Source organism: Oryx dammah, unplaced genomic scaffold (assembly GCF_014754425.2).
Source record: "Oryx dammah isolate SB20612 unplaced genomic scaffold, SCBI_Odam_1.1 HiC_scaffold_16, whole genome shotgun sequence".
NCBI classification, from domain to species: domain Eukaryota; kingdom Metazoa; phylum Chordata; class Mammalia; order Artiodactyla; family Bovidae; genus Oryx; species Oryx dammah.
The window spans coordinates 21,758,858-21,772,514 of NW_024070200.1; the positions used below are offsets into that span (position 1 = coordinate 21,758,858).

Genomic DNA, 13,657 nt, shown 5'->3' on the forward strand with positions numbered 1-13,657 from the left:
CTGCCAAGGAGCCCTCCTCCTAGTGTTTCTCTTTACAAGAAAACTCACTGCATGTGAGCTAAGTACTGGTTTTACTCTGTGACCCTTAGGACAAGAAAAATCAAACAGCTTCAAACAGATGCACTATTTTAAAACAAAGCTTTCCCTAGCTCTGCAATAGTTTGCTGGAAACCCCAAAAGCAATCACTCAACAGTGTCCTCCAATCGAATTTTAAATAATGAACATAACCTCCCTCTAGCCATGCCACGCCAATCCAAAAGCACAATTTTAAAATTAGGAGAGAGATCAAGAAGGCAGTACAATGGGAAAAGCCTGGCTATAACACATTTTTACCCTTTCACCCCCATGTGTAGGATATGATTTATATAATTGTTACAAAAGCATCTGTTAAATAGAACTATGTAAATCTGAGGGTAATCACATTTGAATAGCCCAAGTTAAGCCGCCAGGTCAGGCTGAAGGGCCGTGAGAAAGTCCTGGGTGTACCTGTGGTGGCGTTTGGGGGAGACCGGTGGATGGGGAAGTGGGAATTCAGGGACTGAGAAGTTAAACATTCCTTAACAATTAGGGAAGGATTAAGGTCTAAGCAAGCAACCCAACCCTTTGTTTCCATCACTGTTTGCCACTAGCCTGAGCTTCTGCCATTTGGAGCAATGGAGGTCCTGACACACCAACGCCTACACCTCCAATCTCCCAGTTGCACATCTGGAGCAGCATAGGAGGAAAAGATTGGAATCTCAAAGCTTTCTCCCCGCCTCAAGCGCACCCCACTCCGCTCCTTCGGTGGCACACAGTAGGGCCTCAGCCACTCTAGTCCTTCTCTGCTCTCAGACTTAAACGTTTGTCACATCTCCCTATAATTTTTCAACTCTGAAGCAGTGCATTTCCAGGCACTCCCCCCAAGACCCCCTCCCTAATGGTTTTCAAGTAACCACAGGGGGAAAATACGGGCACCACTACGCAGATAGCCACTCCAGGAGTGTGCAGGGGTGAGGAAAGACTTTAGGGATTGGGCCACTTTCTCCAGCTGGTGTGAATAAAGCTGTCGGATGACTCGGAGAAACAGCGGCCTGGAGACACGCGACGGCCTCGGGGACCTGGCCTGGGCCGGCGGGGGGTTGGGGGGGGGGTGTCGCGTTTTATGCGCGACCCTCCAAGGAGAGAGGCCCTGCGAGGACCGACGGGCTTCTGACTCCTACCTCCCAAGGCTAGTGATGGCCCAGGAGGGCAGGTCGCCCTTCCCAACCTTTCTCGTTTCAATACATGAAAATGAGAGTTGATTTTGGCAAGGCGCTGCTCGCTCACGGCCAGAGAGACGGTTTTGTCGCCCGCGGGCGGAGGCCGGGTGGGGAGCAGCTCCGGCTCCGACATCCGGCTGTGGGCGAGCCCGGCCCGCGACCCGGGTCGCTCAGAAACCCGGCAGCGGCTCAAGAAGCTGTAGGGGAAGGGACACACCCAGGGATGAAGAACCGGGATTACAACGTTACATTAAATATTTTTTGCAGTCAAGTGAAAGCCCTGGATGTGCATGTCTGTGGATCCACATACACAGATACCTGCCTGCAAACGTAGACTTCCCCGCAGGGAACCGACAAGGCGGGTTAAGGCGGTCCCGTGGCCCCTACCTACTGAGGGTCAAACGCCTAGTGAATTAATTTCTTAAATTGACGTAATGATAGAAGCAAGGGCTTCCCTGGTGGCTCAGTCGGTAAAGAATCCGCCTGCAATGCGGGGGACCTGGGTTGGATCCCTGGGTTGGGAAGATCCCCTGGAGAAGGGAATGGCAACCCACTCCAGTATTCTTGCCTGGAGAATCCCATGGACAGAGGAGCCTGGCGGGCTACAGTCCACGGGGTCACAAAGAGTCGGACACGACTGAGCAAGGGCAGAGGAAGAAAGGAAAGGAGAAGAGAGAGGCAGCGGAGGAACAAGGAGCTCGGTGCTGCTCTTCTGATCCTCTGCGCCCTCACCCTGGCCTGGGCGGCGGCGGGACTCGAAGGCCGCGTCTCGGCGGCGGCGGCGGCGGCGGCGGGCGGGAGGCCGAGGCCGGCGCTGGGGTCCGCCCTCTCGCGGCGCCGGCCCTTCCCCAGCTCCCTCACACACCTCTGTCCTCGAGGGCCAGGCACACGCAGGAGCAGACAGTTGTTTCCAGCGTCCCAAGCCTTCCTCGGTCCTAAACCGACCCGGGGCGCGGTTCCAGGCGACTGTGAACCGCGTGCAAGGCGACAGGTCTTAGTTTCTCGGCGTCTGATTCTCCCGGGACGTGGAGGATCGAAGCTTCTTATCTGGGGGGTGGGTGGGAGCCTGTGGCGGAGCTCGGATCACCCTGCAGCGAGCGTGCACCCTGGGCCCGCGGCCGCGGGCGAGATCTGGCCGAGGCTCGTCGGGGAGGGGAGGGCTGGCGGGGAAAGGGGACACATTTTTAGACCCCGCCGCCCCGGGCCCTGCTGTCTGCCACGCGTCTAAACGGTCCCGCTGAACAGGTAGGACCTGGTGCCGCCACAGGCAGCCAGCTGGGCCCGAGGCGCGAGCCCCCGGCCTTTGCTTCCAGTCGTCATCCTCGACTTCTCCCTGACCGAGTGGAGATCTGCGGAAGGGGCTCCTAGCCAGGTATTGCTGGGAGAGTGGAGCGAAGGTGGCTAAGTTTGGTGGGTGGGCCAGGCGCCACCGGCCCCCAGGGCCCGACTGCGAGGAGAGCGGACCCCAAGGGGGTAGAGGGAGCAGCTTCCGGGAAGGGCGGGGCCCCTTCTTCCGTCCTTGATCACCTGGAGGTACCCGCGCACCTGCCATCGCGACTGCCCTGACTGCCTCCATCCAAGGAGCCTGCTCACCCCGCTACCCAGGCCACTCCAGGCGCGTTCTGTTCGCCCTGGCACAGGCCACTTGAGCCCGGGACGCCCCAGGAGGCGCCACGTGGCTGCCCTCGGGGCTCCCTTACCTCGATTCCCCCCCGCGACCCCACGTCCCCGACACAGAAGGCAGGTCCAGTTGCCTAGAAAGCGCAGCAATCTTTCTGCACCGCGTAAAGTCAGAGCCTATTAGGGAGAAAAGGTTGGAAATGAGCAGGCTGCAGCAGCCGGGCTTGTTACCTGGTTGCTGGTCAGCAACCTAGAAACAGCAGTTTTGTTGGTCGTTAATTTTCCAAACCAAAGACCCAATAGGGCACTGATGATTCGCTTTTAAATCTCAGGGAAATGACCGACTGGCAGCAGGGTACACTAGAACTTCACCTTCTAAATTTGTTAGGTATCTTGGAACACCGCGACCGAGATGGAGAGAGGCTAGAAGCTCACCGAGCTGCCGCCTTTCCTTCTTCTTGGCCTCGGGCAGTCAGCTCTAGGAACCAAAAATCTCTGGCTGAGGGAGGCGTGCGAGGTTCCAGTCTCGCCTGCTAGTGCTGGCTGGGGGCGTCTGCGGCAGGATTCCGCCGCGTTCCCTTCTCACTACAGGAGGCGCTGTGATCGCGGGAATTCCTCGGGCTGCGGACAGGGTCCCCAAGCTGGGTCAAGGTTCTAAAACTGGCAGAGCCCACTCTTCACCACCGATCTTGAGCTTTGGAGAAGCCCTGAAGAAACTTTACTTTGGTCATCCGCTTTGAAAAATGGGTGTTCCCCCCCACCCCCACCCCCCCACCAAGCTGAATTTTTTGTAAGATGAGGTCTAGTGGGTTTGAGATGTGGGCTGAAAGGAAGAATTTTTTTTTTTAATTGACTCCCTTTACGGTTACAGCCTTTGGTTTGGTTTGGTTTCCCCTTAAAGCTCCGGCTTTTTGTGCAACGTAAAAGTTATTGCTAAGTTGTTACTACCCAAGGAAAATACCCTAGTCATGCTGGATGTGGTGGAAGAGCCAAGAGGGTGTTGGCGAATCTCCGCGGGAAGGAACAAGGAAGCTCATTAGCACTGGAAGTACCCCCACCTCCCCAGTCAGGCTGAGGAGCCTCTGCATCCGTGTACTTTACAAATGGGACCGAGGTCCTGCTGTTGATGGGAACCTTGCACAAAAGAATTAGTTTCTGACTGTCACCCTGAGAAATATGTGCAGACCCACACGTTTGCAGATACATTTACACAAATTGATGGGACTGGCTTGCAGTCCCAGGGACAGGCTGCAGTTGGGGAGGGCGACTGGCTGCTGAGTTCCAGGTGATTTAATTTCACTCTCAAGCCTTTCCTTACATTGTGACGTTACTCACCACCACTACCCTCCCTTTTTTTTTCTTAAAGGAATTGGAATCCAATGCTTTTATCTTTTTTTATTTCCTTAACTACACATCTTCACCCTCTCATGCTCTCCTGCTGATTTAAGAGATTTGTTTGGTTCAAGGATTTAATGTGATTCTCTTGCCAGATTTCAAGGAAGAAAGGTTTGTAAGAACAAAGCACAGAGGGGGGGAAAGGAATCTGTTTGGAAGACAAGTTAAAACACATTTCTTAAAATGAGATTAATAACAGTTTAAAACTTTGCCAAACAAGAACATTTCGCAGATTCTTAGTCCTTTCAGAAAGATTTTTTTATTGCTACTTAAACCTAGTGGTTCTCCGAAAGTACAGCACATACATGGTCTCACACACACACACTCAGAAACACAACCACCATAGCACAACCTCTCACCAACTCACTGCCTACAACCCAGTCACTTTAGTTGGTCCTCCCCAGGGCTTGTGGGCAAGCCGCTACCCAGAGTCTCATAGAAGCCAAGAGGCTTTGCTTGAAGAAGCACTTCCCACGGATGTCCAGTCCCAGCCCGGCAACTCCAGATCAGAGGTGGGACCAAGCACCGCCGTCACCACCACTGGCTTCGGCCTGGCACCTCTCTAGCCGAGTAGATGCATTCCCGCGCCCGAGCCCAGCCTCTCCCGGCGCGCATTTAGGGAGATGTCCCCTCCCCCTGACCTTTCCCTATCAGAAACCAGACGGTCGCCTCCAGCTCAGTCCCCGAGGCTGCGGAAGGGGGGCGGGAGGAGGAGCTGGGCAGAGGGAGGACGGCCCGACTCGGGTCCGCCTGCCCTATCACATAGACATCTGTTCTCAGTTTCTTCCTCTTCATGATCGCTACAGATGACAGGGGGAGTAGAGAGGATCGAGGTGGAAAAAAAAAGTTATGTCATAAAGATATAAAACGGTGTTGTGACTCACCTGCTCTTAGCCGCAGGTACGGGTTTCGTGGCAGCGTCTCCACTCTGCTAGCCAGGAGCCGGGATCGGCCTAACGTCACCTGGCTCGGCTGACTCAGATGGCCGAGTTTCTAGTGACGGGGCAAAAGTGGGGCTTTTTCCTTTTTCAATCCTGAAGTCCGGGGCGGGGGCCGGGGGTGGGAGGAGGAAGTCTGAATTTTCCAGTCTCCCGGGGTTGAACTTTTAGGTCAGGAATCAGAAGGGCGGGAGCTGGAAGCGGGCAGAACACTAGGAGGCAGGAGGGGCGCGGGACGGGGTCGCAGCACCGAGGGCCGGAGGTCCCCCAGGGGAACCCTGGGGTCATGTAGCCGGCTCTACCCCCGGGAGCCCGGGCTCCAACGCCACCGCCCCCAGCGCTTCGTCGGCTGCGCGGTTCCCATCCAAAACCCTCGCTAGCCCTCCCGGCCCCGCCTATTTTTCTTTTTCCCTCTTCCTAAGAGGGGTTACACACACACACCCCCCACCCCGCCTCCACCACCACCACCCGGGTTTCCCTCTTCCCCCAGCCTCCGGGCTTAAACCAATTACGCCGCTTGGCAAACAAAGTGAGGGTCGGGTTTGGGGGAGGGAGCGCGGCGGGAGGGGGCCCAGGGGGCGCGCGCGGCGGCGGCGGCGCGGCGGGGCGGGAGGCGCGGCGGCCGGACTGGCGGGCGGCCGCCTCGCAGGTGCACCTCGGGCTTTGTAGGTGCGAGCGTCTTTGTGCGGCGGACAAATGGGGAGAGGACGAGGAGGTGGGCACTCGAGCGACGTAAGATCCACATCAGCTCAACTGCACTCATCTCGCAGAGGCCGCCAGCTCACTTCCCGCGGAGGCGCTCCCCGGCGCCGCGCTCCGCGGCCGCCGCCTGCCCCCGCCCGCCCCGCCGCCGCCGCCGCCGCAGCCGAGCACGCCGCGCCCCGCAGCTCCTGGCTTCCTCCTCGCTAGGGTGGCGTTGGGCCGGCGCGGGCGCTCGGGTGACTGCAGCGGCTCGGCTCCCCGCCCCCCGCCCCGGGCCGCGCGGCTGCCAGTCGCTTCGCACAGGGCTGGATGGTTGCAGCGAGCAGGGTGGCTCCAGGATGTTAGGGACTGTGAAGATGGAAGGGCACGAGAGCAGCGACTGGAACAGCTACTATGCGGACACACAGGAGGTGAGAGGCGGGCGGCAGGCGGGACGTTCCTGGAGCCAGTGCTGGGACGGGGCAAACCAGGCGAGGCGGGCAGCGGGCGGACTGGGGGCGCCTCCTCCGTGCCACCGGTGCCTACCCACCCGGGTTAGCCCCGGCCGGGCCTTGGCTAAACGGGCCTGGGGGCCGGATCCTCAGCCCGGCCCGGGGACGGGATTCCGGCGATCGGCGCTCAGAGCGGGCGAGACGGTTTTAGGAAACTCTTGCTGTGAAAGCACCCGCTCTCTGGGACACACTTGCCTCTTGCTTGCGGAGAACGGGAGCCAGAGCCCAGACCCGGGTGCCGCGCGCGGGTTGGCTGGCTGGCGGAGGCATGAGTTTGAGGCAAGTCTGAAAAGGCTAGAATTCGCCTGCGGGGCAGTTTCTTCCTGCCGTAGTTGAATTCTCAGATGTCTTCTGATGAAAGCGCGCAGCCGCTAATAATGCGAATCTTGATAAGGAAATGATTCCGAAATTTTGTAAAAGTTCTTCAAAAGCCCTGTTTGAGGAGAAGTGTGCTTCTTCCTGTTTAGAACCGCTGGGTGGCGCTAGTGCGAGCTGACTTTTCCTCCAGCACTCCGGGCGAGCGGAGAACCTGTTTCTCTTCATTGTCCCCTTGGTGGCACGTTCGTGTGGTTTATTTTATCAATACAGTGTGCACAAAGGGATTGCGAGGAAAACCAGGTACAGGCAGGACCACCTCCTACTCCTAAAAGTATTTCTCTGGAAATAACTGGCGATTACCCTCCAAAAAGTTACCATTATTGAAAACGTTTATTGAAACTGCCTTGGATAATCTTGGGAAGAGGAAAAGTAAAATATACTTTAAGACATGGACAGAAAAACATAAAATCAAGAAATATTTTCATGGTAATTTATTTAGATTTATATATGTATATATTCACAAACATATCCCGAATTTATTTGCATACTAGAGCAGAATGTGTGCCTAATTAAATGTTTGTTCACCTTTTATGTTTTCAAATAAAGTCGTTTTCGGATGAAAATAAATGTAAGGATATTATTATTTTTATTAAGTTAACAGATAAGTAGTTTTTACATTTCTATACTCTATATTTTTAACATATCTAGTGCATTCTCAGATTGCCATTGATAAGAGTTTTCCCCTACTGATGATTTAAGAAGAAGCTCAGAACACTTCCTCAGATTTAATCCAGGTACAGTCATCTCCGCTCACTAGTGAGTTAAATTCTCTATGAAAAGAGCTTCTTTACAGGTTAGAATTGGAAAGTAGAATAGCATTAAGAGAAAGCAAGTGGACTTTGATTTTTGAATTTTAAAGTATTTGATACTATTCATATAGTTTCAAAAGCCAGGTTTTGAGATGATCAGTGGCAAAATATCAAACTATGTAAAAAATGTGATTATTTCTATAAATTTTGTCACCAAAAGTTTCAAACATTAGGGGACTGGAAGTAGGTAATGAAATTAGTGCAAGTTTATGAATGGCTGTAAAGTCATGTTAAATGTAGGTTGTACATTGATATTATGTACCCTCCCCTACTCTTTCTCCTATTATATATCTATTTTTTCCAAAAGTTACTCAACTTCTGAGTTTTTTCCCTTTTAATATTATAGTTGCTACAAGTAGATGGAAAACACTACTTCTAAATATAATGAACAACAAAAAGTCACCATTTGGTGAAAGCTGCTAAGACAGGAAAGCCAGTTGTTTGGAAATGTTTGGTCATATGGCCATGGATGATTTGCTCTATCAGGGAGAGGTTAACTGTCACCCGGGACAGCACGGGCCGCTACGTGGTCAGCCCAGGCCTGGCAGGCTTAGGCGAGATGGGTGCAAATCTGGGGATGTTGCCCACCTAGGGGTGGGGGCTGGGGCATGGGGGGAAGCACTGTCATACCCACCGCACGCTTAAAGTGGAGTGAAGAAGCCGAGGATCCGAGATATTAATTCTATTTTCGGAGTTTTAACTCCTTTCAAGCAAAAAGACGGCTTTGCCGAGGCCCGATCTGGGGTGGAAAGTGGGATACCGCCTGGCGTGGATAGAGGCGATGGAGGGGCCCCAGAAGCCGGCCCCTAAGCCTGGCGTGTAAGGCGATTACACATCTTCCTGGGGACATATTTTCTGTGAGTTCTTGTCTTTCATGCCTGCCGAGCTAGGATTTCCCCCCCTGCCGTGCACGACATCTCTTTGCTGGCTCTGGGGAGGGCGCCCGCCGGTTTGCCCCTGGTTGGGGATCTTAGACTTTGCAGAAATGGCCTCTTCTCGTTTTTGGATTTGCCGGGGGGGCCAGTAGCCGCCAGCGCGCCCACTGCTAACTCAGCCCTTCGGGGCCTCTTCACGCTGTCTCCGCTCCAGGCCTACTCCTCCGTCCCGGTCAGCAACATGAACTCGGGTCTGGGCACCATGAATTCCATGAACACCTACATGACCATGAACACCATGAGCACGAGCGGCAACATGACCCCGGCTTCGTTCAACATGTCCTACGCCAACCCGGGCCTGGGAGCCGGGCTGAGCCCCGGGGCGGTGGCTGGCATGCCCGGCGGCTCTGCGGGCGCCATGAATAGCATGACGGCGGGCGTGACGGCCATGGGGACGACGCTGAGCCCAGGCGGCATGGGGGCTATGGGCGCGCAACCGGCGGCCTCCATGAATGGCCTGGGGCCCTACGCGGCCGCCATGAACCCGTGCATGAGCCCCATGGCGTACGCGCCGTCCAACCTGGGCCGCAGCCGCGCTGGCGGTGGCGGCGGCGACGCCAAGACTTTCAAGCGCAGCTACCCTCACGCCAAGCCGCCCTACTCGTACATCTCTCTCATCACCATGGCCATCCAGCAGGCGCCCAGCAAGATGCTCACGCTGAGCGAGATCTATCAGTGGATCATGGACCTCTTCCCCTATTACCGGCAGAACCAGCAGCGCTGGCAGAACTCCATCCGCCACTCGCTCTCCTTCAACGACTGCTTTGTCAAAGTGGCCCGCTCCCCGGACAAGCCAGGCAAGGGTTCCTACTGGACGCTGCACCCGGACTCCGGCAACATGTTCGAGAACGGCTGTTACTTGCGCCGCCAGAAGCGCTTCAAGTGCGAGAAGCAGCCGGGCCCCGGGGGCGGGAGCGGCGGCGGCGGCGGCCCCAAGGGTGGCCCAGAGAGCCGCAAGGACCCCTCGAGCGCTGCCAACCCCAGCGCCGACTCGCCCCTTCATCGCGGTGTGCACGGGAAGGCCGGCCAGCTAGAGGGCGCGCCGGCCCCGGGGCCCGCCGCCAGCCCCCAGACTCTGGACCACGGCGGGGCGGCGGCGACAGGGGGCGCCTCGGAGTTGAAGACTCCAGCCACCTCGGCTGCTCCTCCGATCAGCTCTGGGCCTGGGGCGCTGGTATCTGTGCCCCCCTCCCACCCGGCGCATGGCCTGGCACCCCACGAGTCCCAGCTGCACATGAAAGGGGACCCTCACTACTCCTTCAATCATCCTTTCTCCATCAACAACCTCATGTCCTCCTCGGAGCAGCAGCACAAGTTGGACTTCAAGGCGTACGAGCAGGCACTACAGTACTCGCCCTACGGCAGCGCATTGCCCGCCAGCTTGCCCCTCGGCGGCGCCTCGGTGGCCACGAGGAGCCCCATTGAGCCCTCAGCCCTGGAGCCAGCCTACTACCAAGGTGTGTATTCCAGACCCGTTCTAAACACTTCTTAGCTCCCTGGGACCGGGGGTCTGTCTGGCATGGCCATGCTGGTAGCAGGAGAGAAAGAGAGAAATCAACAGCAAACAAAGCCACACATACCAAGCCGACAGCAGCATCATGAAATCCCAACTATTTTTATTTCCTTTTTTGTGTGTGTGCACAATCTTTCCCCTAGTGCAAAAGACTGTTACTTTGTTACTGTTGTTCAAAACGCCTTGTGTATATTACAAAGAAAACCAACCTCAGACCAAAAAAAGTCCTGCAAAGTTTAATGATCCACAAGTGTATATATATATAAATCCTCCTGCTTCCTTGTCCTTCTCCCTTTCTTCCCTCTTCGCCCCCTGCAGACATGTTTTAGTCTGTGCAGGATTTATTTAAAAAAAAAAAAGAAAGATGGTCAAGCTTGTAAAGTATTTGTTTGTGCTTTTTTTCCCCTCCTCACCTGATTCCCCTCCCCCCCCCCAGACTCACAGTTTACAGGTCCATGGCAATACTCTTAACCATAAGAACTGAAAGGGTGAAGAAACAAGTAGACACCAGGACTGTTAAAAGTATTGAAGGACATTGCTGCTGTTACACAGCAAAACATAAACAGATGAGAGCCACTTTTTTTCAGCTTGCATTTCAGATACATTCAGATAGCAGATGTCTCTAAATGAAATACATATCTATCATATATATGAACTTATTTCTGCACATGCTCAGATATGTAGACATCATCCATATATTTATATGACATATAAAGGTAATAGGTAGGTGATATACCTGCTCTTGAGTTGCCGGACCAAGAAGTTACAAAGACACCCTCTTCCCCTCCTCTCCAACCACACATAGCCCTGGGAGTCAATTCCTTGAGAATTGCCCTTGTCAATAACTCTACTCCTTGTTTTGCAGAGGGCCATGGTCATGTCATTCTGAGGTCATATAACATGTGTAAAATTAGCTTCTTTGTATTTATACCATTTAAAGGATTTTTTTTCCAGAAAAAAAAAAGGGAGGGAATATTATTACAGTGTTGGAGGAGAGATAAGTTATAGGGAGCTGTATTTCAAAATTTGGTCCGAGATTCCAAAATCCAATTGATTGTGGCCATTTTAATTATTGCCATCGTGTGCTTGTTTCATTCAGTGTTAATGCACTTTTCACAGTTGGACATGGTGTTAGTATAGCCAGACGGGTTCCATTATTATTCCTCTTCGCTTTCTCAATGTTAATTTATTGCATGGTTTATTCTTTTTTCTTTACAGCTGAAATTGCTTTAAATGATGGTTAAAATTACAAAATAAAATGTTAATTTTTATCAGTGTGATTGTAATCAAAATATTTTGATTTAAATAATGAAAATGAGAAATTTTAAGCTGTGGAATATGTTCTTGATCATTTGCAGCTAAGGACTTTAAATAAATCAAATGTTAACAAAAAGAAAATTTCTGCTATTTTCCTTAATTAAATCCAAAATGGATTTTCTGAATATGATATTTTTCAAAGCCCGGCACTGAATAGAAATGACAAAAATGAAAAGAATCTTAAAATTTTGTTTTTTTATTTTTATTATATGAATGTGTAGCTAGGAAAAAGTAATTAAGGAGATTCAATAAAAGTAGATAAATAAAAAGGTAGATAAATTGATTTAATATCCTAAGAATTGAGTTTTTGAAAGATTCTTTATTCCTTGTAATGTTTACTTCAATTTTTGACAAGGACTTAAGTCTTCTGTGCTTCCTTTGAGCCTTTCTACAATGAACTCAAATATTATTAATTTAACTACCTCCCCCCCCTTCTCCAGTGTATCATTTTCCTTTATCTGAAAAGTATTTGAGTGAGAATAAAATATCAGATATAGCCGATAAAATTAAGTTGTCTACAAGAGAGGAATCCAGAACGGTCTTTTTACTAAAGGAGAGGCAAAATTTAACCATCATGGCAGCTTTAGAGGAGGCCCAGGGAGGCCCGGGTTAATTCACTCCTGCAGGGGAAGCTTTGTGCCACCAGGACGTTTCAGGGTTGTGGGTATTTTGTATTTTGTGAAGATATTTTTTAAAAAATATTGTTTCAAAACTTTTTTTTTTCCTGAGCACTTAAAAACTGATGATTTGTTCGCCTTCTAAGAAGCTTTCGGATGCAACTTCACACCTCTACAGTTGGTTGAGATCACAAAATCAGTAATCTCCTTTGATAGTAGGCTCACTTTCCAGTCCACCTATTTCTTTGTAAGCCTCGTCGGATTGACATCAACAATAACAACACTAGCCCAAGCAGAGGCTGGCCTGCCTGAGCCCTTGTGTATGAACTCCGTCCTAGCCAGGGCTTGAACTTGGACAGCCTTTACTTTGATCGCCTACTCCTTACCGCGGACAAGACAAAAAGAGCTGTGTGAGTCCCTTAATTATCGAGTAATTGCCTCCCCAGATGAGAGAAGGGGTGCCATGTAGCACTTGAGAAAAATCCAGAAATCCAACGCCTCATTCTCACTTCAGCTAATAAAAGGAGGAGATGGAAACTATTGATTTGAGTAATTTTAAAATTTAATTTAGAGGCCTCTCGGAAGGACGTTAAAGTCTCAAAGAGAGGGAAGAGCTTTCAATCCCAACAGTTATTTATATTTATACAATGGGCAACGTTGGCAAATTCGAGTTCCAAAAGTAATATAAAGGCATGAGCTTGATCCTCGGAATCTTACCCGGAACCTAAATCGTCTTACTTTGTTCCCTTCCCTTTTTCTAACATATTAGCAATAAAGTCTCTTGCATTCACCCACCAGGCTTAAGTCGGCCTCAGTTCTTGGTCTCTTACTTGGCGGAGACTTTTTCAAGGTTCGCGGGGGACGGTGCGCGGCGGGTCTACGGCCGAGGCCACTCTGGAGACCCGCCTGGGGAGCTAGCTCGGTGGATCGCGGGGAGCGGGGATCGCCTCGTGGGCTTCTCAGACTATTTTCTAACCGCACCCTCGGCCACCTTTGGGCGATGCCATCTGCGCCCGGTGTGTTAGGACGCGCGCGGGCTGGGCGCCGGCGCGTCCGGTTGCCGGGGAAGGAGGACAGAGAGAAGGACCGCAAACATCTCGAGGTGACAAGTGCAGTTAGTTCTTCATTGTTTGGGCATTTTCCCCTCCTAGCGAATAAATCTGTTGAGCCCGAGACCTAAAAGTCAACAAAGAAGGCCAGGCGCCTCGTTACCGCTCCTGCGGCCCCAACGCCCGCGTTGCCGCGGCTGCTCCCGCTGCGTAATCCCTTCCTCGGAAACCGGGACACACAAATGCCGGAACGCCCGGGGCTGGGACGCGGAGCCCCAGGGCCAGGAGGAAAACATCTGTGGTTCCGAGGGAGTGCTGGACCCTCCCGGAGCGCGCCGCCTTCCCGCGACCCCCTCCCACCTCCCTTTTCGTCCCGGAGCTTCCAGATTTCTACACCTCGGACGCTCCTGCAGCAGACGGCCGGAAAGGGGATGCTGACCGCTCAGCCGCGGTCCACCGGACTCGCTTTATTTAGGAATTTCGCCCGAGGTGGGGGAGGGGTCTCCCGAGGGGGAGGGAGGGAACGAGAAGGGAAAAACCTTCCTTTAGACCCCTGTGCAAAGCTCCGGAGGCCCTCTGATCCACTGACTAGCCGCAGAGCAAACATTTTTAGAAAACAAGAAAAAGGTTTTGAGAGTGAGTATAGTGTTGGGG

At 52.7% G+C, this 13,657-nt stretch overlaps 1 protein-coding gene across 1 annotated transcript; it reads left to right on the forward strand.

Annotated features, from left to right (window-relative positions):
- The first annotated feature begins 6,134 nt into the window (after positions 1–6,134).
- On the forward strand, positions 6,135–12,751 carry FOXA1 (forkhead box A1). Its single transcript, XM_040256730.1, has 2 exons — positions 6,135–6,304; positions 8,662–12,751. Exons 1-2 carry the CDS (start codon positions 6,233–6,235, stop codon positions 9,997–9,999), a joined length of 1,410 nt encoding a protein of 469 aa, XP_040112664.1. The 5' UTR covers positions 6,135–6,232; the 3' UTR covers positions 10,000–12,751.
- Positions 12,752–13,657: the final 906 nt, after the last annotated feature.

Coding starts and splice junctions, on each gene's coding strand:
- FOXA1 (XM_040256730.1), top strand. CDS start 6,233: ATGTTAGGGACTGTGAAGATGGAAGGGCACGAGAGCAGCGACTGGAAC. Junction 6,305..8,661: donor ACTATGCGGACACACAGGAG/GTGAGAGGCGGG, acceptor TCTCCGCTCCAG/GCCTACTCCTCCGTCCCGGT.